The sequence below is a fragment of the Parasteatoda tepidariorum genome, chromosome 4, assembly GCF_982258835.1.
Source record: "Parasteatoda tepidariorum strain Cologne lab strain chromosome 4, Ptep-v5.0, whole genome shotgun sequence".
Classification (NCBI taxonomy): domain Eukaryota; kingdom Metazoa; phylum Arthropoda; class Arachnida; order Araneae; family Theridiidae; genus Parasteatoda; species Parasteatoda tepidariorum.
Window position 1 is genome coordinate 1,068,982 of NC_141758.1, and position 26,044 is coordinate 1,095,025.

The 26,044-nt window shown below is 29.1% G+C and overlaps 1 protein-coding gene across 4 annotated transcripts in view; it reads left to right on the plus strand.

Annotated features, from left to right (window-relative positions):
* The window catches only part of LOC107437039 (fibroblast growth factor receptor 1-A), a 61,214-nt gene that overhangs the window by 26,235 nt on the left and 8,935 nt on the right, over nucleotides 1–26,044 (plus strand). For all 4 annotated transcript variants that reach the window (XM_016048906.5, XM_043042780.3, XM_087160503.1 and 1 more), the window contains 5 exons: nucleotides 1,462–1,648; nucleotides 9,332–9,510; nucleotides 11,042–11,081; nucleotides 16,489–16,568; nucleotides 25,243–25,463. In XM_016048906.5, coding sequence (XP_015904392.3) covers nucleotides 1,462–1,648; nucleotides 9,332–9,510; nucleotides 11,042–11,081; nucleotides 16,489–16,568; nucleotides 25,243–25,463 — 707 coding nt within the window. The remainder of the gene's footprint in view (nucleotides 1–1,461; nucleotides 1,649–9,331; nucleotides 9,511–11,041; nucleotides 11,082–16,488; nucleotides 16,569–25,242; nucleotides 25,464–26,044) is intronic.

Here is a 26,044-nt window from a genome sequence, read left to right on the forward strand (position 1 = left end):
TAACTTTGTGAAGTCTTGAAAAGTTCTCGGAATTAGACATGAAAAGTCATGAATTTACAAATCTAAGATGTAGCAGATACCCTGTAAGAAGTTGTCAAAATTCAGATGGTTAATTTGTTTGGTTGATTGCCATGTAACAGCTGCAATGGTAAACTTTTTACCATTGTATTAAATATGGCAGTTTTTGTCTTTAACTTTCAATTATTTGATCACTGAACGTAGTTCATTTTTTTAAAAACAATTTTGTATTTTCTAAATCCTTGTGGTTGCTTTAGCATTCATTCCCTGTTTACCACCAAGTGTTGTTCTGAGGTACGTAAATCTGCAAACATCCTCTTTTTAGGTGCTTGTTCAGTTTTCCCATTGTTTTACCTTTGTTTTTATTAAGTTTCAACAAAAAGTTATCTGCACACTCTAAATCATTTAATAATATTGTAAATTTTAATCCTATTCTTATTTTTAAATCTTTGTTTTCCTAGTTATCCTATCAAGTATTAGAGTCAAAGACTCAAAGGAATATTTTTTTAAAAAAAGTACTCTTGTTATTGCTAAAAAATTATTACATTTAATTTTTATTAGACTAAAGGTCGTGCTTTTGTTTATCTATTATTTAGGCTTTTCAGAAAGATTGCAAGAGTTATAAATGATATCTGCTTGACTTGTTAAAAGTTTTTTAAAGCATTAAATAATATTTTCATTGGTTTATTTTAATATCTTTTACTGCAGTAATATGTTATTTCTAAAACATTTCTGAACATGCATGAAATGTATTGTGATTTTAGTGTGGTCCATAGCTTTTTAGTGGATTTAAATTAAATATACCATATTTTGAATAAAAGTTGAATCTTAAAAATTGATTTTCACATGATTTATTTTCAATTATTTACCTGTGATCATATTTCACTAAATTTTTTAATTTTCGATTGTAAGTATATTTTTAACTCTATTATAGAATACAACAATATTATAGAATACAACAATTAGAAAAATATACCCTTATCATTTCTAAAAGGGATCACCATGCATAAAAGGCATTGACATATATAAAAATAAATCTAAAAATGTCAAAGATGTGAAAACTGCAATCAAAAATATATATTCTAGTTTTTGGCCGGGGGAAAAAATGAAGCTATTTATTTTGTGCAAGTCTCCTCCCTCCCTCTGAAGTCTTTGTTCAAAAAGCTATTTCAGATTTTTAAGAATAAAGTTTTGAAAACTTACTCTTGGACTTAAAGAGTAATTTTTTTTATTTTTTTATCACCTGTTATGTAAATAGGAAAAAAGTATTAATTAATTTAGACAGAGCGAAAATTAAATCATTATTAAATAACAATTTTGTATTTCAAATATAAATTTATCATTCATTTCCATTGTTCTAATTTTTCATACTTATATATTTATGTTTTTACAAACATCTTGATGAGTTAAACAAATATTAAAGGATCATATTTCTTTATGTAGTGTGTGGGTTATCCTTCTGGTGTTGCTGATGTCCACCCTTCCATGTTGCCCATTCTAGTCTCTGCAGACAGAATCAGACTGACCGCTGTCTTGGGAAGGGGAGCTTTTGGGGTCGTCCACAGGGGGGTGCTTATGAGGGGGAGCCGGAAGAGTGAAGAGGAGGTGGTTGCAGTGAAAGTGTTACCTTGTGAGTATTGACTACTAGTTTTATTTAATGAATTTTTTACCTTTTATAAGTTACCAGGCACCTACACATACTCTCCTCTTTGTGCCTGTTTTGGTTAAAACATTACTGTCTATCAGGTATATCTCTGTGATATAAAATATCTAAATGAATCTTTTCTCATCATTTCCCCAAAATGAGCACACGAACCAAATTTGAAGATTCTATCTTCGTAAAACTAATTACTCCCATAATATCAAAATCAGAATTTTTTTAAATATCTGATTAACCCATGCACAGTGGGGCCAACATCCAAAGTTTCGTGGCTAAAATTAGTATTTCGATAAAATTTGTTTCAAGATTTGGGGTTTTTATTTAGGGTTTTTTATGTGCAGGTAAATTGAATTCATAGTTGAAATTTTGAAATACACTAAAAATACCTCCCCAAAAAAATGGCGGTTGAAATATGGCGAGCAAAAATAAAAAAATAATATAGTATGTTTACATAATTAAATATAGCAATGAAAATGTAATAATTTTCGTAATTTTATATTAAAAAGGAAAAGGAAATTATATTTCCGAAGTAATATTACAAAATAATGCGAAAATAAGAAAAAAAGGATACTTTTTGTTTTTTGGTATATTTAGTCCCTCTTTGCAATACGGGCATAATGGGGCAGGTTTTTTCGAAAGAAGAAACATCAAAGAAGATAACAAAAAAAAAAAGTTTAGCTAATTACCTCGTGGAACTTTTTGGAACTAATTTTCGAAAGCCATTCAAACATTGTAAAATGTAAAATGATAAGATATAAACTATAAGTTTGTCAGGAGTATTAACTAATCCAACAAATTGAAAAATTGTACTATAATTTCAGACTAATTACTCTGATAAAAATGTAACAGTAAGGTGAAATTCCTATATATATTTCTGAAATAAAAATTTAAAAGTTACATTAAAAAATTTTTTTTAATCATATTTTTCATTACATTGTATTCTTGTCAGTTCAAAAAGTAAATTATAATGTTTGGAATGATTATGAATACTTAATTTGGGCTATATTAAAACTGCCTACACATATTTTAGTTGAAAATTGAATTTTTCACTTTTGGCCAATGATCTTGGTCTTCTGGCCCGCAGTGCCATGGTGCAAATCCGTGGTTCTTGATAAAAATGTTTTAAAGCATTTTCTATTAATTTTGTAAGGAAAACATCAGCCAAAATTGTGACTTCAAGCGACTTAATGATATTTTATAAATTGTGGGAACATTAAGTTATCAGATTTATGATAGCTAATTTCTAATACCATGATGACAGCAATCATTTCACCAGTTACAATTGAGAGTGGGAAGAAAATTGTCATTTTAGTATGTGAATTTGTAAAGCTGAGAAATGAACATGTGATAACTTTAGAAATGCTAATTTAAAGATGGATTGTGCAAATGGAAAATATTAAAAATGACAGATTGTTTGTTTTTAAATATATATTTGTGCGTGTGTATAGCAAATATCACTGATGTTATTTTTAAAATATTTGACAAAGCTGGTTTGTTAATAGTTTGATTTAAAACAATGGCTTCCGCTAAACCAATGAGGAAAAATTCCATTTTTTAAATGTCTCTGATTTAAGAATCAAATTTAAAAATCAGGCTTCATAAATTGCTTACAATTGTAAATATATAGCTTCATGCTGAATGTCGTATTTTTAGTGGCAAAGATATTTTCCACAATTCAGACGCACACAAATTCTTTATTTTAATATATGTATAGATTTCATGATTGCATGCTATTTAAAGAAAAAAAAAGTTGGCTTATCCATTTTTAACTGGCTGCATGTTTTTCAAAAGAGGAAGCAATTTACTTCTATGGGATGTAAAATAGTAGCATATAATAGAATGTAGAGTAAAAGAAATCTCGTTACTGGCCTGTAGTTTCATTTTCAATGTTGGTAACTTTTGAAAACGTGGCTACTTAATCGAAAATTCTAAAAATATTAATAATAATAATGCAAATCATTTCTTTCAAAGTGTTTACTTTTCTAGCTTAAACAAAAAATTTCCTGGCGTCTCTAAGATTTATGTAAAACTTAAGTATTGTAAATAACGTTTTCAACAAATAAAAGTTAGCGTTTGAGCCTTTGATCTAATAATGCAACATAAAGTACGAAATATAAGATACATTTATTACAAAATAAATCAGAAATGACTGTAACATAAAGATTAAGTTATATTGATTAGAATACTTTCAAATATTATTGGGAATATTTTTTAAAAAAGTATGTATGATTTAGAACTAAATCAAAGTTTTCTCCCTAAAATTTTGAACTAGTATATGATACACTTTTGAAAAATTAAGATGCGATGCTGCTTACTCACTTGAAAAAAGTTTTAATTGAGGCATTTGTCATGCTGTTGTCAAAGCATGCATTGTCATGCCGTTGTTGTTTCATTGAGTAATTTGTAATGAAAAGCTCATTACAAATTACTTACTGGTACAATGCATTATTTTTTTACGTTGCTGTTGTCAAAGATTTTGTATTCTACAGTCATAGAATATCTGTTGTCGGAACAATATTTCAACCTTGGTTTAAATCTCATTATTGTGAAAGTTTTTCCCCGCAAGATGTTTTTTCAAGTAAAGGAATGAACGAAAGTAGCGCTGGGTGTGACTATTCTTAAAATTCGTTATTCTCAATGCCATTATTCTCATAATGTTTTGTCTTATAAACTCAATTTTATGGTCAATAAACAATTATAATTCAAATTGCTTATGTTAGTATTATAAAATATAAATGTCATTTAAAGTTGCATAAAATAAATCTATACAAATAAAAAAAAAATTATACAAAAGCTATAATATTTTGTTCCTTTCGAAAAAAATCTGTATTTGAAGACTTTTGTACCCATTTTGTCAATTTATCGAAATCCGATTTTACCTTTCTTTTTTAGTAAGACTTTCATGACTTGTGTATTCCTTTGTAATACTTTCAATTTTTTTTCTTCAAAATTTGATAAATTCCAAATTAATTTACTATTTTAGTTTCGGATTTTAGAAATTTATTTCTTCCAAAACCTCAATTTTTTTTCTTTTTCGATTGCTTCAAATCATTCCTTTTCACACTCGCTTCTTTATCCAGTTGACCAAGGAATGGAAATAACAAACATCCATTTAATTTTGTTCGTATAAGCTGGGTTATTTGATACTAAAAGAAAAAAAGAAATTTTTTAAAAATTCTGAATAGATAAAACTTCTTTGAAAAAAATGTCCTTGATAGCAGCAGAAATTTCAGAAAAAGGTAAGTGTAGCAATAAAGGAAATAAAAATATGACCACCGAAGCCGACGTCTTCAGGGGGTACCGGCCCCGGTAGCCATAAAACAAAACCTTTTCTATTAAGGGAGAGGCAAATGCCTAAAGTAACTCCCTCAGTACCCCCGAAGGTTTTGTATAGAAGTCTAGGAAAAAACATGAAATACATAGAACCAATTTAGAAAAGAAGCTCAAACAAAATCATCAGGAAATAAAAACTCACTTTAACCAGGTCAAACAGCGATTTCACCAGCAAACCGAATGAAAAGGAAACACTTAAAACTAAAGAAAACAACTCCCTCTATTACAATGCGCTGATTGAAAAAAAAAAAAGAGAAGTCAAGGAAAAGATACGTAACATATTAATAGAATGCTTAACTGGGGCTGCTCAGTTAAGACTTGAATTGCACCCTGTTAAAAGAAAAAAATATAAAAAAACTAGAATTCCTCATTTTCTTAATAAAAAAATTAGGTTTACAAAAATTAAAGGGAAAATCATTATCACTCAAATTATTCAAGAAATTATTCACAGCTTCCCGAAAGCTTTCAACATTATACTATTGTGAAAAAAACAAATTGTTAAAAAAATTTTATTACACAAATTAGTATTAAAGTTGCAGAAAAAAATAACTGCAAATTTAAAAGCTTTTCTTTTATCAAAAACATCGCTAAGTTACCCCAGATTATTCATGGTCTTTCTGATTTTTTCCCTTTAAAGCAAATTAAGGTTTCTGCTGCTTATAAATATTCTTTTACGCTTAGAAAAAAGGCGTGTAACTATAATTATAATTTTTTAAGTCGAAATCTAAATTGTATTTCTAAATTTGATTGTTATTGTAATAAAAAGGATTTTTCACAATATATTGATAATGATTATGGACATGTTATTACGGGAAATTTGGAGATTGTTGGTGATCAAGATTTAATCAATATTTTAAGTAAAGGTTCAAAATTTAGGACAAGAGTTAAAATGAATAAAGAAGATTTTATTTTATCTATTAAAAAGGATCTTGATTTTTTTATAACAAAAATTTCCAGAAAATATCATTGGCCTGTTGAGGGTTTTTCAGAGTGGAAGGTTAAAATTATTGAAAAGGTTAAATTTAATTTATTTAATATCAGTTTTAGTTCATTTCCTAGTGGTACTTATATTGATTATGATTTATCTAGGAATATTAAAAATCTTAAAGATAATAAATCTTAAATTTATTGTTACTGTAGTGGATAAAGCTTCAAATAATTTTTGTGTTATGTGTAAATATTTTTAAAAAAAATTAATTATTGGAGAATATATTGCAAATAATACTTTTTTAAAATTAAAAGAAGATAAAAAAGTTATTGAAAAAAGAATTATTGCATTTAGTAAAAAATTAAAATTTAGGTTAAATAGGATTACATTTCCATATTTATTTCATATTGTTAAATTTCATAAAAATCCAATTAAATTTAGATTTATAGCGTGTGATACTAATTGTTACACTTCTGATGTTAGTAAAAGGTTTTTTAGTTTTCTAAAAATTATTTTGCTTAAAATTAAAATAGAGAAAAATATTGTTATAAATAGTAATGTTGAAGTTTTAGATTATATTAATAATAATGACATTTCCAGCATTAATACTTTTGATTTCAAAAATTTGTATACAAGTATACCTCATGAAAAGATTATTGAGATTTGTGAAGGCATTTATGATAGGTATTTATTTAATGTGAAAATTGATAAGTCTAATTGGTTGTATTTATGTAATTTTAATCTTTTTGAGAATGTTCTTTTTAATGGTTTAGATTTTTATAAACAAATTATTGGAATTTCACAAGGTAATTCCTTTTCTGGTGCTTTTGCTAATATTTTTTTGCGTTTTTTGAAGCTGAATTTCTTGAGCATAATGAATTTAATGCCTTTAGATATATAGATGATTTGATTTTGTTTAATTGTGATAATTATAATTTTATTTATAGTATTTATCCTAAAGATTTGGTTTTGAAGAAAACTAATGAGAATTGTTTAAATGTTGAATATTTAGATTTTAAAATTGATATGGTTGACAATTTTATTAAAATTAGTGTTTTTGATAAAAGAAAAGCTTTTAAATTTAAAGTTATTTTTTTCTGCAACTTTAATACTCCTCCTTCTCCTTCTTTATCCCCAAAGTTAGCAGGGCTAAACAATGTCCATGAAACTCATGACACGGAGGAAGTCGACCACCAAAAGTGGGTTATTCAGAATATCCCCTTTGTCCAGACCAAGACAGTTCAGGATATGTTGGGGAGAAGCCTGCATGTTGTGGCACCTGGGGCAGTTTGGGTAGGTTTTAACACTGCCCTCGAAAGAAAGGGACTTAAGGTGGCCGCTGATAAGCCTGGTAAGTGCCGTCTGTTCCTTGCGATTACACCGAATGTTGAGTGCACCTCCTGGACGGGTGCTCTGGTACCAGTGATGTTTGGGGGGTATGAGCCAGGAAACATTGACTTCTTTTTTCTTTTTTGATGCCAGTTCCATGAAGGTGAGTGAACTTGGACTCATCAAAGTTTCTTCTGTCCCCTCCTTACCCAGCGTGTTGGCGATGTCATTGCCCAGTACCCCAACGTGAGAAGGGATCCATTGGAGGTGGACTTCACGCAATCGTGAGAGGATTTTAAGTTTGTGCAGTATTGAAGCTCCTGTTTTATCTCTCACCTTCCTCCAATGCGATAAGTACTGTATGGAACTGAGACTGTCAGAGAGTATCCAGATGTTATTGTGATCCTGCAGTGTTAGAAGAGAATCCAGAGCAGTATCAATAGCAATGAGTTCACTTCTAAAAACTGAGCAGTAATCAGGATTCCTTTTGGAGATGTTAAGGGAGTAATTACTTGATTTAATGTAGACACCACTGCCAGATGATGATGTGTCCGTCTTGCTTCCGTCTGTGTACTCCAGTATTGAGTGTTTGGGGATGGAATTTATAACCTCCAAAGCAAGTTGCTTAAGCAATACCGGGTGATCCAATTTCTTGTTAACTTGTGATGAAAGGTGTTGATGGAAATAAACACCAGGAAGTCCTTCAGTTGGGTCAATAATTTGTTTATTAAGGCAATCCTGAACATTACCAGCAAGAACGTTGTTAACTACGGTCTGGCTAAATGGGCTATTCTTCTTTAGTCTTTGGTTGCTGCTCCACCTTTGTAGATAATCTGCTGTTCTGTTTTGGTGTCCAAGACTAGAGAGCTTGTTGAAGTATTTAGTTAGGAGATAATTTCTTCTGAGACCTAGGGGCTGGAGGTCGGCCTAAAACAAGACGATGTCATTTGGGCAACTGTTTCTTAGTCCAGTAATAATGCGAGCAGCAGAAAGCTGGACTCGTTCAAGACGTTGAAGGTTTGAAGCAGATGCACAGCTATAAACTGGTGCTCCATATTCCAGGATTGGTCTGATGGGAGCAAGATATGTGGCTCTTAAGATGGTAGCGTCAGCACCCCAATCTCGTCCAGCAATGTACTTTAAGATTTTAAGTCTCTTCCTACTTTTCAACACTAAGTTGTTCATATGCTTATTGTTGGTGAGTTCAGGATCTAAAATGAAGCCCAAGTAACTGGGGTTCTTTAATACTAATTTGTGTAATAAAATTTTTAAAAATTTGGTTTTTTCACACTTGGTTAGGATTAAAAATATTTGCAATAATGTTGAAAGTTTTCGGGAAGCTGTGAATAATTTGAGTAATAATGATTTTCCTGTTAACTTTTGTAAAGTTAATTTTTTAATTAAGAAAATGATTGACGAATTCTAGTTTTTTATATTTTTCTTTTAACAGGGCGCAATTCAAGTCTTAACTGAGCAGCCCCAGTTAAGCATTCTATTAATATGTTACGTATCTTTTCCTTGACTTCTCTTTTTTTTCAATCTGCGCATTGTAATAGAGGGTGTTGTTTTCTTTAGTTTTAAGTGTTTCCTTTTCATTCGGTTTGCTTATGAAATCGCTGTTTGACCTGGTTAAAGTGAGTTTTTCTTTTCTGATGATTTTTTTGAGTTTCTTTTCAGAATTGGTTCTATGTATTTCATGTTTTTTCCTAAATTCTGTACAAAACCTTCGGGTGTACTGAGAAGTTACTTTAGACATTCGCCTCTCCCTTAATAGAAAAGGTTTTGTTTTATGGCTACCGGGGCTGGTACCCCCTGAAGACGTCTGCTTCGGTGGTCATATTTTTATTTCCTTCATTTCCTTTATTGCTACTGGGTTAGTTGATTATCCGATAAGTGGGGTATTATGTATTACTGTACAAAGTATTTACTTATGCGAAAGTCATATGATTTTTTATTGTTTTTATATCTATCTGTCTAATAGAGAATATGACAGAATTGCTTTCCATGATTGTGTCTTAGTGTGTACCCACAAAATGACACTTTAAAAATGATCCTTTCTTTAGCTTACAGCAGGATGAGACAGCAGCTTCTGCACGAGGTGGAGATGATGCACATTGTTGGCCGACACGAGAAGATTGTCGGATTGATGGGATTCTCACTTGATTTGGAGAAGACATTCTTGATCCTGGAATATTGCCCCATGGGAGACCTGCATTCTTACCTCGTTAGAAAAAAGCCAGAAGTATGCATTGCTTGGATAACAATTAATTATAAGAGTTGTTCAATTAAAATATAATTTTTATCTTATAATAATTGACCACCATAAGAAACTGTTTTATTATGTTCACAATGTTGCATCACTATTGCAAATGTGATGTTTTACTTTATTACAAAAAAGTTCTAAATCAGATCATGGAGCTGTTGGCAAAACATATTTCTTATTGATAACTGTCTTATTTCAAAACAGAATAACTGAATACATACAGTAGAATGTTATTTACTTTCCCTAAGGCCTGTTCAGAACCATATGAAAGAACAGTTCATAATAGGGAAGCAACGTATGACAACATTTGGAAATTAGGAAAAGATGAGAAAACTTGCTTTTTAACGTTCGATAAATCTGTTTTGTGCTTTACGCTGCAAAGGCATTCCAGAATTTTTTATTTAGAGTATAATCAGTAGCAGAAAATGTAATGCCTACAGTGTAGTTGCATTAACCATTCTTTACACTGAGAGAGAATAATTACCCTCTCCACGGAAATCTTCTTCTTTGTCAGATAAACTGGGAGGGAAAACAAAAAAAAAAATTCGGACAAACTTTTAAATAACATTACAAAAAACTCTAAATCTGTCATTTAATTTTAAGAATGGATGGATTATTTTTTCTTTAAATTGTTTATTATTGTTTGGCCTATAGCACAGTGCCATAGTCATAACATGTCTCAGACTTTTTGAATTTCTAAAGTTGGCAGGTCTGTATAGCCGTATTTTTATCCTTTTTTTTTATGATGAAGGGTTTACAGATAGTAATTGTAACTTGAGTTATCCATCTGTTTATAAATATACTTCTAATCTCCAATGAATCTTATAAATATAAGTAGTGAATATATTTAATTGATTCTTAGTAAAACTTTCATAATTAGTACCCTCAACATTAATTATTTTTAGTTTTAAGACAACATGACATGAGTTTTAAGACTTTTAAGTAACATTACAAAAAACTCTAATCTGTCATTTAATTTTAAGAATGGGTGGATTATTTTTTCTTTAAATTGTTTATTATTGTTTGGCCTATAACACTATGCCATAGTCATAACAAGTCTCAGATATGATGAAGGGTTTACAGTTAGTAATTGTAACTTAAGTAATCCATCTGTTTATAAATATACTTCTAATTTTCCAATGAATCTTATAAATATAAGTAGTGAATACATTTTTTTATATTTAATTCATACTTAGTAAAACTTTCATAATTAGTACACTCAACATTAATTATTTTTAGTTTTAAGAAGTCTCCAAACTTAACTACTAAAAGCATTATTTGGAAAATTATTTAAATAGGTTGTCTTAATCTTTGGTAATGAAAAGTTAGTAATGTTTCTGTAGCGTTAAAAGTCAGCTATGCCAGAAGTATAGTTGGTATATATTTCTAGTATAAGTTACCTAAAGAGTCAAATACATTTAATGTTTTTTTTTGATTGATTATAAGTTTTTAGTATTTATTTTCAAACTTCTTGTGCAATTTTTTTGTAATCTGTACTTTTTATTTTCAGCTTTTGCGCATGAAGAGTTTGCCCGCTATAACACCTGTTGGTAATTATTTTTGTTACCTTAAGGTTTAAGATTTCTCTTTTATTTTATTTTCATCAAAGTTTAATAAGCTTTGAACAGCAAATCAGTTTTTCTGGAATTTTTAATCAGTTTAAGTATTATTATTATTAATTAAATCAGTTTTAAGTAGTATTTCTGTTGCGTAAAAATTGCACTACATGCTAACTTTAGGGGACAACCTCTAGGGATCATTCCTTTTGTTTGAAAGTCAATGATATTAGTGGATTGTTGTATTTATCGATCAGTATCACAAAGAAATTAGTACGAGAGACCAGCCAATACTCTGTACAAAAGTAATTTAATTTCTTCTCAATTTAAATTGAAAAATATTGTTAAAAAAATGTGGTTACTGAAACTTTACTATTAGAAAATTTTTAAGGGGGAATTTGGGGTACTTATTTATTTACTATTTTTACAAGTTAAAAACTAATCTTATACAATAGTTATTTTAAAATAATCTCTTTGTAATTTTTTTAATATTGGTCTAACTAACAATTTAACTAACTAACAAAATCATAAAATTAAAATTTTTTTTTTTAAATTCAAAAAAGGTCTTTCATAAAAAATATTAGGTTTTGATTACAAAATATACTCATTACTATTTTAAATAGACTATGAAACTGTCAGATTGTCTCTTAACTATAAAAGATACTAATTTAGAGTCTTATAAGTAATGTCATTTTAAATCAATCAACACAAGTGTCAAAAAACTTGAATTGAAATTGCTGAATACTTTCATAAAATCATTAATTTAAATTAAATTATATTTTATTTACTATAATTCTTGTTAATATAAACTTATATTGTTAAATTTGTAATTCAGAATGCATGTTTTGGAAGCTAAGCAAGTTTTGTAAAGCTATGCTTATTAGGAGTGCACGAAGATCGTTTACGCATATTTAGTCATGTTATTGGCAAATATGATAAATTTATCTGAGCTTTAGTATTCTAAGCACTATATTTTTTATCGGTTAATATATTTTCAGTGTATTAAATACTTTTATTTGTTAGAATTTATTAAAAAAAGAAAGAACTAATACTGTTTTTTTTTATTTTTAAATTTCTCTTTTATCAAAAACTGATATATATATATATATATATATATATATATATATATATATATATATATATATATATATATATATATATATATATAATATATATAATATATATATACAGTAAAACCTGTCTATAACGATACTGTAGGGACCTAAACAAAATATTGTTATAGGCAGGTTATCGTTATAGACAGGTTTGAAATTTAAAAGTATACGTTTGTTATAAAAAATGGAGTTGTTAAAATTTAAAAGATTGGCCGAAACTAAAAAAACAATCAAATTTATGCGATGTGAGCAATAACCCTTAGAGATAAAAACATAAAAGAAAACACAATAAAAAATCAAGATGTCTTTGTAATGGAGTTTCACATACCTGTTGCAGGTTTACCTTGGGATGTCTAAAATGTTGGAAAAACAATAATGTTCTTAAAAGGGACACAAAATAAATGAGTTCTGGTTGATCAAACAAATGTTCGTTTTATTTTTTTTAACATCAGCAGATGGTTTGTTAAATTGGATTATAGTAGAGCATGACATCGAAGGGGGGACAGCCACAAAAAAACAACTATAAACATCAGCACACTAACTTCTGGCACATGATTGGAAAGGATAGGCCATCAGTGGAGGACTATGGACCGCTTCTTCAAATCACATTTGGCATTTTTCATACCAAACTTTCGAGATGTAACCAAAACTCATGGAACACGGGAGTGGGATGCCGCTGGAGTCATCTTTTCAAAAACATCTGCATGGCGAAGAAAGGATTTCATCACGGCCGAGCTCGACAGCTCACAAGCCCCCATGGGGGTGTAAGAAAAGGATGTGTAACATCTCCGTCATGTATTCAAACAGACAAAAAAACTCCGTCTCTCCAAAGAGAGGAGGGGGTGAAAATTAAAAATCCCTGTTAAGGGATCGTAAGTTTGTGTTCACAAAAATTTCGAATGCTGCTCGCTCCCAGAAATGGGCGGTATTTAAAGAAATAGCTAGAAGTGGAAGTTAAACTCCCTAAAATGCAACATTAAAATTGCTTAAGGAGAGAACTGAAGTGAGTTAACTAACCCCTTAAATTTAAGCATAATTAAATACTAACGGCGACCGTACAGTAACTAAAAACAATTAAACTTCTTTTATAGGCTCCAAATGAAAATTTTACTTACAATTATGAAACAGCACACAAGAAAAATTTACTTACAATTTTATGAATCAAAACAGAAATTATTTAGAAAAATAATCGGTTAGTTTTGTTTGCTTACTTTTGGAAGCAATTGCCATTTCCATGCACATAGATTTCAGTCCATCTAATGAATTCAAATGAACATCAGTTACATTTGGTAATGCTGCAACAAAATCTTGCAAAGTGTTAATTAGCAATATGGCATTCTCGGGTGAAATTTGAGTCCTGTTTTGAGAACAGTCAGCTGCTTCTTCCTCATCACTTTGATCACCCGGGATAACTTCTGCTAAAATCTCTTCATCACTAGCACCACTGAAAACCAACACATCATTATCGAAATTTAAAAATTCATCTGCTTTAAATAGAAATGATGTATTAGATGATGCCGCATCAATGTCTCGTCAGTGTGTCACCCGTTTTTCTGACGAAGCTCTCTCCCTCCTACAATACCCCTTCACCCATTTCCACTGCTCTAATTTCCCCTAAAAGTGGCCTTTTTAAGAAACAGCGAAAGAATATTACATACAAAGGAGATGAAAAAAAAAAAAACATTTTGTTATCTCACATTTAGGCTCGATGGGGAGTCGTTTTCCAACGGTAGAAAGATCGGAATAGAAATATCAATTATCAAAAGAGGAAAAATTATCGTTGTAGACATGTTTAACTGAAAAGTGGTTATCGCTATAAACAGGTTAAAAATACATTGAGTAAATAGGAATTTCACCGGGACCTCAAGGAAATATCGCTATAGACAGGTTTATCGTTATAGACAGTATCGTTATACACAGGTTTCACTGTATATAATATATATATATATATATATATATATATATATATATATATATATATATATATATATATATATATATATATATATATATATATATATATATATATATAAGAGAAAGGAAATAGTTTGTTTCATCATATCATGCAATACAAAACTTTAAAGTTCTTTTTAAAATAAATTCTATGACAATGTATTAAAATATTTAGACTCTAAATACCCCATGGAAATGCATAAAACTCACTGAAAGAAACAAACAATGAAACAAAATAACTTGGCTGTATCTTAAATGGGCACAAATAAATTATACAGTCAAACCCCGCTATAGTGAACACGGTTTATAGTGAACTCTCGGATATAGTGAACAAAATGTTCGGTCCTGTGCCTTGCTATACACGTATAATGTTATTTTTTCTGGATATAGTGAACCAAAAAAGTGATGAAGTTGGATATAATGAACTTTTTTCTGTCTTCGGCTGAATTTTTAATGAATTTTTCCCCCCATTTTTTTGGTAATAATTTTGAAATTTCTACTTCAAAGTTAATATATATACCGATTTTTAAAACCATCTATAGAGGGGAATGAAGCAATAAGCATTTTTCCTTGTTTGCTTCTTTTATCTCACTTTCCCATCCCTAAACAAACCATGCAGATGTTTCCAACCCAGGCAGATGATGCACCTGTACGGTGTCAGTGGGATCAATATGCATTTTCTGTCACAGGGAATGAGTAATTATTTATTATTGGTCAAAGGGTTGAACACTAATATGTGTTGATAAGGCCCTCATTTCAACTCCTTTTTGCTCTCAGTTCAGTTAAAAAAAATCCTGCAAATAAATGTTTCAAATTTAACTATGGTGAGCAGTAAACGTAAAACGTTGATGATAAAATGGACATAATCAGAAAAATTGAAAATGGATGCAATTAAGTTCATATTTGCAGGGAATATAAACTATCCAAATTTGCAGATTGTAACATATGGAAAAATAGGCAATTAATAATTTCTGCTCATGAAAAAAATTTAGATGACTGAAAAAAGTTGAGAAAAGCAGATCACAAGGATGTTGAAGATGTATTACACCCTGGGTTCACCAATCGAAGAAGTCGCAATTTTTCAGTATCTGGACAAATGTCGATGAATTTGCTAAGCGATTTCATGATACTACTTCCTTTATGTGCTCGAATGGAAGGTTAAACAGGTTTAAAAAGCGGAATAACAGAAATTTAGAAAAAATTATCTGAGAGTCGGGAAGTGTTTCCATATCTGATGTTGAGGATTGCTCATCAGCTAAAGATAACTAATTTTTTTTGTACTCAAGACGAGGAGTAATGAAAAATAACACATTTTTTGCTACTACATAATATTTTTTCAATCATTTATTTGAATAATGTGTAATAAAAGGGAGGAGTTTGTGAACCATTAGTGAAATTGCCTGCGTAACGGATATAGTGAACTCCCGGTTATAGTGAACCAAAATTTCGGTCCCTTGAAGGTTCACTATATTAAAACGTTTGACTGTATTAAAAAGTGATTATTAATATGAGTGATTAAAAATTCGTGAGTCATAAAAAAAGAATCATTTATAACAAATCTTGTTTAATGGTAAAAAAAAGAAAAAAACATTGTGGAAAATCCTTCTTATCATTCAAAGCTTTCTTTCCAAATTTACAAAAATTACTTAGAAAATAGCAAGAAATATTTAAAATTTTTAAGATATTTAAATCATATTTTTTTTTATAAATTACCAAATACGATTCAGAACAAAATTATGAAGAAACAATTTTTATATGTTTTCTGCAAATGTGCAGTATGAAAAGCTGATTTTAAATTCTTATATTCTACAAAATTTTTAATGAATTTTTTTTTTTTTGAATTTTAAAATATTTTTACTATTCATTAAAAATTATGCTAAAAATTTTGTTTATTTTTATTGAATATTTTTGCAGGTATACTAAAAAACCATAATGCAAAAAAATTATTATTTTTTTTTAAACTTCTTTATTACCATGAAAATTTAAATTAGGTTTACAAAATTTTGTGCAGTTATTGCATATAAAAACCAAAGTAATTGATATAAAGGAACTAAGCAATGTAACATTACAAGCAATGTACATTACCTCAAACCTCTAAAAGCTTTAAATTTTATTAATATGTATGAGAAATGGCATGACCTGAACACTTTTTAAGTTTTACAATTATTCTCTTAATATTTCTTGAGAAATATGAAAAAATGAGTTAGTATAAAAGTGTTTCCATAATTTTGCACAACCCCTGTATATATATCTATATATACATAAAATCTATACATTCATGCTTTGATGATAACTATATATTGTGAATGTATTCTTTTCTTTTTTGAATTTAGAATACAGTAAAATGTCTATAAAAAAGCTCCACTTAGGAAAAAGATTATGTCTCTACATTAATCAAGTTGCTGAAGGAATGGTGAGTGCTTTTTTTCTTATGAACATTGTAGCTATTCTTATTCACTAGACTTTAGTATATAAAATATAAGCATTTGACAGTAAAGGAGAATTAAATGGAGATTAAAAAATGATCTTTATATTTAGTAAACAACTCTTACCTAAGTGTGTATCTCGGTACTTTCCAGTCTAACCATTACACTAAGTGAAATAGTAATTACAAAACGATATGCTATATTTATTTGCACTGGTTAAAAAATCTCATCTTATAAAGAATAAAACTATATATCTATGTGTGTATATATATATATATATATATATATATATATATATATATATATATATATATATATATATATATATATATATATATATATATATATATATATATATATAACTGATTTGATGTTTTTTAAAATTTTGCTGTTACGATATGCAAAATGAGAATTTGGTGTTTGAGTAATCACTTTTTTGACGCGTACAATTTGCATCACTGCCATTGTTAATCTACACGGTGTTTCAATCGTTTTATTGGCTACTATTGCTCAGAATTTTTTAATGTTATTTTTAAAAATCCCAATATTTTTATACATTATTATCATGACACGTAAAATTCAATTCTTGTATTTAGTAGTCTCTTTTTGACCCAACGATACCACTGTTTTTTCGTATGACTTTTATCACTGTTATTGTCACTGAAATCCACATGACTTTTTAAATCTTTTTATTTGCATACGATATTATTAGGAAACAAAAGATTTGTATTGCACATATTAGTAAATACTTTTTGCATGCTCGATCTTCGCTAAATCCATGCTGAGTTTCAAGAAAGTTTTTTTAAATTAAAAATTTTTTATTTTTTTTTATTGCAGTGATTGTTGTTGATGATTTTGTCTCCTTATTTTTTTTAATCCAATATTACGATAAAAAAAAAATTAGATCACATAGCTCAATATTCACTATTTAAAGTGGTAATTCAACCATTTTTTCAATAAGTTTTCTGCCAGTTATCATTACTAATATTTGCATATTTTTTGAAATTTCGATATTTTTAATACCATGTTATTTATTGTAACGCTTGATTCTCGAACTCTTTCTTTCTGTTGCATTCGATTCACCCCATTTTGTCGTGCCATTTATGCCATTTATTATGTCATGCCATTTATGATTAACCTTTTTTCAACTGATGTCAGAAATTCCAAGGTTTTAAAATTCCTTTTTTTCAATCCGATGAAGTGCGGAAAAGGAATCATTTGAAATTTTTTCAATATATATATTCTTTTATGTGTTGATGAGAAGAAAAAAAAATTATCGGATAAAAAGTTTTTTCTTTCTCTTTTTAAATTTTTTAAAGGTTACTTTAGTGCATGAGAATAAGTCTTTTAAATGTCTTTTATGTACAAATAATAATAATAATTTTTTAGAAAATTTCTTTTGCCAGCAATCATATGAGATTTACCAGAGAAAACTCAATGAATCCCCAAATCAAGTATGAATTTCAAGAGCAACTGTTTCAAACTAGGGGTGAAGTAAAAGGCAACTTGAAAGAACACAAGCTAAAATATTTTATGAGAAATTTAATTTTCTGCAGAGCGAAAGAATTGAAGTCCTCATTCCTCCCTCTGAAGTTTCTCTAAAAATCATTTCCTTGGGATAAAACTGGTTGACCTTTATACAGGGATGAGATTTTTCCACTTTTTAGAGGATTTCATCCTTTTTATCAAAAACTCCGATTCTCTAAAAGTTTCAGGTTTTTTTTAAAAATAAATATCCTGTTTTTTTTTGTTGAAAATTCAGTCTTTGAAATAAAATAATTATATTTATTTATGATTACCTAATTTAAAAGTTGCGCATTGCGATTCTTATTTATGCTATTTAAATATGGTACTTTTTGATTCTTATTTACAAGATTTAAAAATCCAATATCACCTTTTGTATTTAGGCATTTTTAAAATCGCGATTTTACTATCAAACATCGATTTTTGTATTTACCTGATTTGAAAGTTGAACATAGCGATTCTTATTCAGGAGATTTAAATATCGTACATTGCGATTCTTATTTACGAGATTAAAAAATCCAATATCGCGATTTGAATTTTCTCGCTTTTAAAACCCTATGTAGCGATGATTGGTATACACGCGAGCTTAACACTAGATTGCCTAAGGAAGTCATTTTGACTGCTTTTATATTCAATTAGAAAAACAATGATGTATAAAAAGACGCAATTTCTTAGAATTTTGTACAACATATAATTTTTTTATTGTTAATATTTACTAATAACTTGTTATACAACTGTTAATAATATACAAAATATTAAAAATTAATTTTAAGCAAATTTCTTTACACATCATTTATTCTTTTACAATCCAGTCATTTTGACTGCTTTTGGGCATTATAGATATATACTAACTTTCAGTCTTTCTACTGTTAAAATCCAATATCTTGATTCATTTTTGCAGTTGTAATATCAAACATCGATTTTCGTATTTATACATGCTTTAAAAATTAGATATTGGAATTCGTATTCGTGTGATTTAAAAATTATACATCGTGATTCATATTTACATGATCTAAAAATTATGCATCATGGTTTGTATTTTCGCATTTTTTAAATTTGATGTAGTTTCATATTCACGTGATTTAAAAGCCTCATATTGGGATTCATATTCTCTCAATTTAAAATCATGCATGTGATTCATATTCATACAATTTTAAAATTAGTAATCGGGAATTATAATCACATGGCTTACAAGTTTAAAAATCCCACTTTTTTTTGTCAAATTTTTGGATATATATATGTATGTATATGTAACATAAAAAGCTTCAATTGATCTTTTTATGTTTATGTCTAATCGAAACACTTTCTCACACCTTTAAATTCACATCCTGTCCTTAAATCTATTTTTGACTCAAGTATGCCTATAATTGAAAGCAAGATATTTTTCCTTTTGCTCTCCGTGGGAATCCCTCAACCTATTTGATAAATCAATTACAATTACTAAGATTTCCTCCTTTCCCTAAATTGAAACATATTACGGATTTACTTTGCAAGATTTTCCCTAACATATAATGAAGAAACACAACTTTTCATGTACACTACTGCTCTCTGTCTAATAATTAATAAATAAATTTTGTACCCTCCTTCCCTGCCTAAGACCTGCTTTAATCCTTCCACTCGGCAACGACGTTATAAGTCGCCAGGATTAAACGGTCGGGAAGGGGGTACGGTACATCAAAGATATGTAATATCTCATTAAAGTAATCATCTGAAATTTTGAAATTAAATCAATCGGAAGAGGGTACATCAAAAATATGGAATATCTCATTCATATGGACAGTTGAAAATTTATCAAGTCAAATTCTTCTGCAACTCATGGCGATTCATAATTCATCGAGTATCTTCAACACAAAATAAATGTTTCAATCATCAAACTTTTTGTTTATGTAAATGATACCTACGCCCAGTGGAACTTAACGATCCTCGATTTCCATTTGTCTATGCTGCATGTTATGTCTACGTTCTGAAGGCGATGAATACTACTAGGGAGCTGAGTTTCAATATATTTCACCCCCTTGGAATGAAAAGAAAAACTGCATTGGACTTCTGATAGAATTTAAAAAATTTACGATTTGAAATCCCATCCTTTTTATAAATGCATTATTGCACCTGACAAGTGGCTTACACAAAGCTTAGTTTTGCCTCTCCCAGTGCTACTCTGGATTTTATCGTCAATGAATTGTTTTCACATCCCGGAATGGTTTACGATGGTCTACTTAGATGTTCTACATTCCCTCCCTCCTACTCAGAACTCAAAGAAAAATAAGCTTCAATTTCTCCTTCACTCTCGGTGTTAATTTATGAATCATCTTAACGAAGAAACAAATTTTTTCCCTAGCAACTCTCTTCTTTGCTTTTGGAATTTTGTTCATGGAATTTCAACGAACTTTATCTATGATGTTGCAGTTTTGAAAATATCTTCTTGGACTAATTCGAACTTTTTCACATATTCTCTGTGGTAATTTTTTTTTACAATTCTCATAAAACAATTTCTTTAATTTTTATTGATTAATAAAAAAAAAAGCACTCTTGTAAATAAACAAAAATCATAGATTATGATTTCAAATTTTTTCCCCCCTAATATTTGATGTTTCCATTGAAACAATTAATTTTTATACATTGATTGTATTTACTGTTTAAAATTGTTTTTCTTGAATTTTTTTTCAGTGCAGTGATTAAACAATCAATTGATTGACACAAAAAATGTTTGAAGAAATTATTTTCATATTTATTGTTTTATGTGTTATAGTTTCTCTGATTTATTGATTAGTAGAATTTATATTTTTGTTTTACTGTAGTGTTTAGGGTTAAGATAAAAATGCCATTAAAATATTTTTATTTTGAATGCAATTGCGGTGTAGTAGAAATTATAAAATAAACCAAGATATGTTGAAACTAATACAAATAATTTGGAAAAATGAATAAAATACATGTTTTTAGAACTTGAATTGAAAAACAACCAGACATTAATGCTTGAGTCCAACGTTGGTAATTTAGTTCATCGCTCAGACATTTCCGTAAACAAGCAAAGTTTCTTATTGCTGAAAGTCAATTCCAACATAGAGATAAAGTGACCAAACACAAACTTACAATGTATAGTATCCGGATACACTCAAAATATTTTCAAAATAGAAATAAAAACATTAAAAATGACAAATACTTGATTGTGACTAATAAAACTATTTAAAGTCAACACAAATAGTACTTTAAATATTACTTTGTACTTTGACATCAGAGTATCAACCGCTATGTCATTTTTTATTTTATTTTGTTTTCAAACAAAGTAAACAGCACTGAAGATAATTTCAGATAGAAATATTTCCTGTAAAACTGTTTTTTGTATTTTATGTTTTACATTTTAACTTACACATTTTGAAAAAATTTTTATAAATGTTTTTTACCTTGATTGAAGGATTTATTTAAAGTGTGTGATTATGAGGTATACTATGGTGAAAAAACTTTGTTGTGATTTTCAAACAAAAGACTTGGAACTGAAAAAACTGAAGTCACAAAAACTATTAAAAATGAAAATCAAGCTTTTAAGTTTGCTGGTAGCGCTACTACAATTTTTTTATTCCTTGAACAATTTATGTTATTATTTTTAACATGTGTACAAATGTGTATTTTTTTATAAGCAGGGCTGATTGTGCTCCGGAAAAAATCCGGATTTCCGGAATTTTTGCTAACAGTGATCCGGAAGTTTCCGGAAATTGAAGGTCCAGACGTTTCAAAAATTCATTGATCACAGAAGTTTCCGGAAATCAAATTTTCAAAGGTGGAACTTAAAAACACAGTTTATTTTATTTGTTTGTAAGGGAGAGCCAGAGAGATACTTTATAAACTTATATTCATGATTAATATTAATTTTTTATCAGTAAATAGTTGTTATAATCATAAACTCAAGAAAGAAAGACATATTTGTAAATTTTAATTACTTCTCCAGGTCATCATAGGTATGTATAAATGGTATAGGTATGTGTAAAATTTTAAATATATATTTTAAGTAAACTAAGAAATATTGAGAAAAAAGAGAAAAAAACCTTGTTTAAATGTTTTTCTAATTTTTCAATTTAAAATTTATTATTTTTTATTTATTTATTTATTTATTTTTTAAACTCAAGAAATTTTCCGGAATTTTGACTTGGGTTCACAATCACCCCTGTATAAGTCATATTACTTTATCTCTTTTTAAAACTGTAAATATGATTCTTTTAATTTTAATTGTGCTTCTATTAGAGTAAAGATTTTGCAAATAGATAATTTTTAAAATTTTGGATTGTAATTAAAAAATCTTCGGCGAAGGGGGATGCAACATAATAAGCTTCAATTGATCTTTTTATGTTAGTTCTTTTCTGAATATCCTTTTATTTTATTTTATTTACCTAATCGAAACACATTCTCACACTTTTAAATTCGCATTCTGTTCTTAAATCTATTTTTGGCTCTGCGGTATCCTCACTACTGAGTCAAACTCCCAAACAACAACTGCCCCCTGACGCAGTTGTGAAATGAGACTATGATACTTCAACTTCTACTAACCGAACTTTGAACTGAAGTGAACTGTAGTTTTGTTAAGATATAAACATTCACGCAAAAGTTTGTTCATGCGATGCTGTCCATCTGTTAAACACACTTTTCTCACTCGCAATCGTCGGCGAGATATGCTTTTTTATTTTATGTAACTTTTAATTATTTAATTTTAATTACATTAAAATGTAATATTTTGGATTAATTATTATTTCATGTCTGCTGCATAGAAGACAAGATTGGACTTCGTGTTCGGGTCTGAACCTGTAGCTCAAGTATGCATATAATTAAAAGCAAGATATTTTTCCCTTTGTTCTTTGTGGGAATCGCTCGACCTATTTGATAAACCAAATACAATTACTAAGATTTCCCTCTTTCCCTAAATTGAAACATATTACAGATTTACTTTGCAAGATTTTCCCTAACATATAATGAAGAAACACAACTTTTCGTGTACACTACTGCTCTCTGTCTAATAATCAATTAATAAATTTTGTACCCTCCTTCTCTGCCTAAGACCTGTTTTAATCCATCCACTCGGAAACAACGTTATATATATATATATCCCTCCGTTAAACGGACATTAAGCTAAAACCTCCAATAAGCGGACATTCTTGGGACCGAAAAAATTGCCCGTTTATGAGAGTTGTCTGTTTACGGGATGGGTACCCTAATAACAAAGTTTAACACCGTAAATTGTTTTTAGAATATTTTCAAACATGCAGAAATAATTAAATAATCTACAATAACTATCTACAAGGATATATATGTAAACTTTAAGAAAGATAAAAAAGAATATATAAAAAGGTTTGATATAAATACAGTGCAGAATCTCTTATCCGGAAATCAGAAAACCGGAAAACCAGATAACCGGAATGAAATTCAGAATCGGAAATTAATTTTCTTCCATTAAAAATTTTTTTTTTCCCTGCGAGATTTTGAGCCCATTTTGTTATTTAGAGCGTACGGCATATCAAGTTGACGAAAGAACTGATTTAGAGGACGGATCAAAAGCCGTTCGTAGACGAATCTCACATGAGCACAAATAGCTTATATATGTTATTAATGTTAATAATAACATAATAAGCCTGTATATAATTTTTATTTCATAATTTCTTTCCTTATTTAAACTTAAGTGTATTATTATTTATAATTTTTTATTATTTCTAAAACTATTTCAAAAGAATTTTTTAGTTTCGTTTTATAAACATTAAAAAAACGGCATTTTGTAGCGATTCAGAAAACCAGAAAAATCAGTTATCCGGAATCGCGATGGTCCCGATCGTTACAGATAATCGGTTCTCTACTGTACATCATTCTAGATGTAGCTGTAAATGAATATAATTTTCCTATTAGCGTAGATACTCAAATAAGACATATGATACCGAATAGTAGCTTTCAGTCCTCAGTTGGTTTTAATTATTACGTTTACATCCCCTGACACCTACTTATTATTTGATGGGAAACATGGTTAATACCTTCTTGAAAGTAAACCTTCCATGATGCACAGAAAAAGAAAAGCAATGCATACCTGTAAGTCATGAGGACCTATTGAGTTGATTATTCACAATTCATCAGCTATCAAGTGTCTGAATAGATGTTTCATTTATATGAACACCTCAAAGATTATACTTCTGTTCTCTTTTTACCCCAGTTGTGTTAAGTACAGTCTTCAAATTGATAAGAAAATTAAAGAAATTTTCAATGGGGAAGAAGCACTTAGAGCATTTAAAATGTCATCTCAACTTGAGGGGTCTCATCACGTATGTGGTTTCAGATGAAAAGATCAAAAGATTCCGATATCCGAATTATTTTAGGAGAGCAGTACTATTTCTCTCCGTTCTTTAGATAGATAATGCAAGGTGACAGGAGAAAGATGGATTCTTCAGTAGTGAAATAGCTTAACAATATTTTTAGTTATGGATAAGGCAAAAAATTTACATGCTTTGAAAATTGTGAAAAGTTGAATTTTTTTTTAGCTTGCAATTTAAAGCAAAAATAGTTCTGTTTTCAAATTTAGAAAAAGTAGTGTCCGGGTTGAAGAGATAGAAAATAAAGTTTCAGGACCAAAATGACTGTCCACGTCCGGTTACGGGAGTGTCCTCTTTACGGAGAATGTACGTAATTGTTTATTCATAGAAGATTCCCGGGGAATTAAAAATATGTCCGTAATGAGAGGCGTCCGTTATGCAGTAGTGTCCATAACAGAAGGTTTCACTGTATATATATATATATATTCATTCTTATATAGTCGCACAGCACCACAACCATGAGGACAGTATTTTAAGTTTCATTAAGTAAATTACATGAAGGTGCTTTTTTATTTATAGATTATTTTGTAAAAGAGGGAGCAATTTCCAAACAGTAGTGTTACCTTAAGAACTGTACTTGGTTACTGTTATTGGGATGAACATTGAATATTTAGAGCTGTTATGAAGCAGTTTTCAGTTTACTGGATAAAAGAAATATCTTTTTTAATCTATGTAATAACCTTATTTCTCTATTGGATGTTGTGGCTGTTCATTTTTTTTGAAGCTTGTCTATTTATTTAAAAAAATATGCATTATATAGAAACAAATCATTGCTTTAAAAAGTTTAATTTCGTTCTAGGAATATATTGCCAATCTGAAACTGATCCACAGGGACTTGGCAGCAAGAAATATCCTGATGGTAGACAAGGATCGTATAAAGATTGCTGATTTCGGCCTCTCCAGAGATGCCTATGAGACGGGGTACTACCTGAGCAGCATCGACTCCCGGAAGAAGCTGCCTGTCAAGTGGATGGCACCAGAAGCCATTGAGAAACAAAAGTTCAGCAGTCACTCTGACGTGTAGGTCTCTCCACCTGTATGCTATCATAAAAGCACATAATAAAATTGCAGTTATTAATCATTCTGTTTATTTTAGCTTTTCTAACTTGATCTTATTTCTTAAAGTAAATATTCTTTTTGACAAAAAAGAATATTGAGTTATGCAGTTTTATTTTTGTTTTAATTTTTACTTATTTACACTGCAACCCAAGAAGGAACTGGCCTCTCGTAAACAATCTACAGGTTCTTATCTTAACAATTCTCAGGTTTCTTTTTGTAAATGACTTTTCTTTCATCATTTCCCTCAATTTCATCATTTTTTAGATCATTTCTTCTTATAGAGACCCTTTTCATACATCTATCCTTCTTATGAAGTGGCTCTACAACTGATTTATGTAGCTTCTCTATTTTTAAATTTGTTTGAATTCTTCTTTCAAGGGTTCAAATCTATCTTCATACCGTGCAGTTGTCCAGGTTTCATTTCCTAGATTATTTCTATATTTATTGAATTATTTTTTAATTGAAATTATTAATCATATTAATAATTTTTATATTAAAGAACTACTTATATTAATTATTAAAAATATATTAATTATTATTTG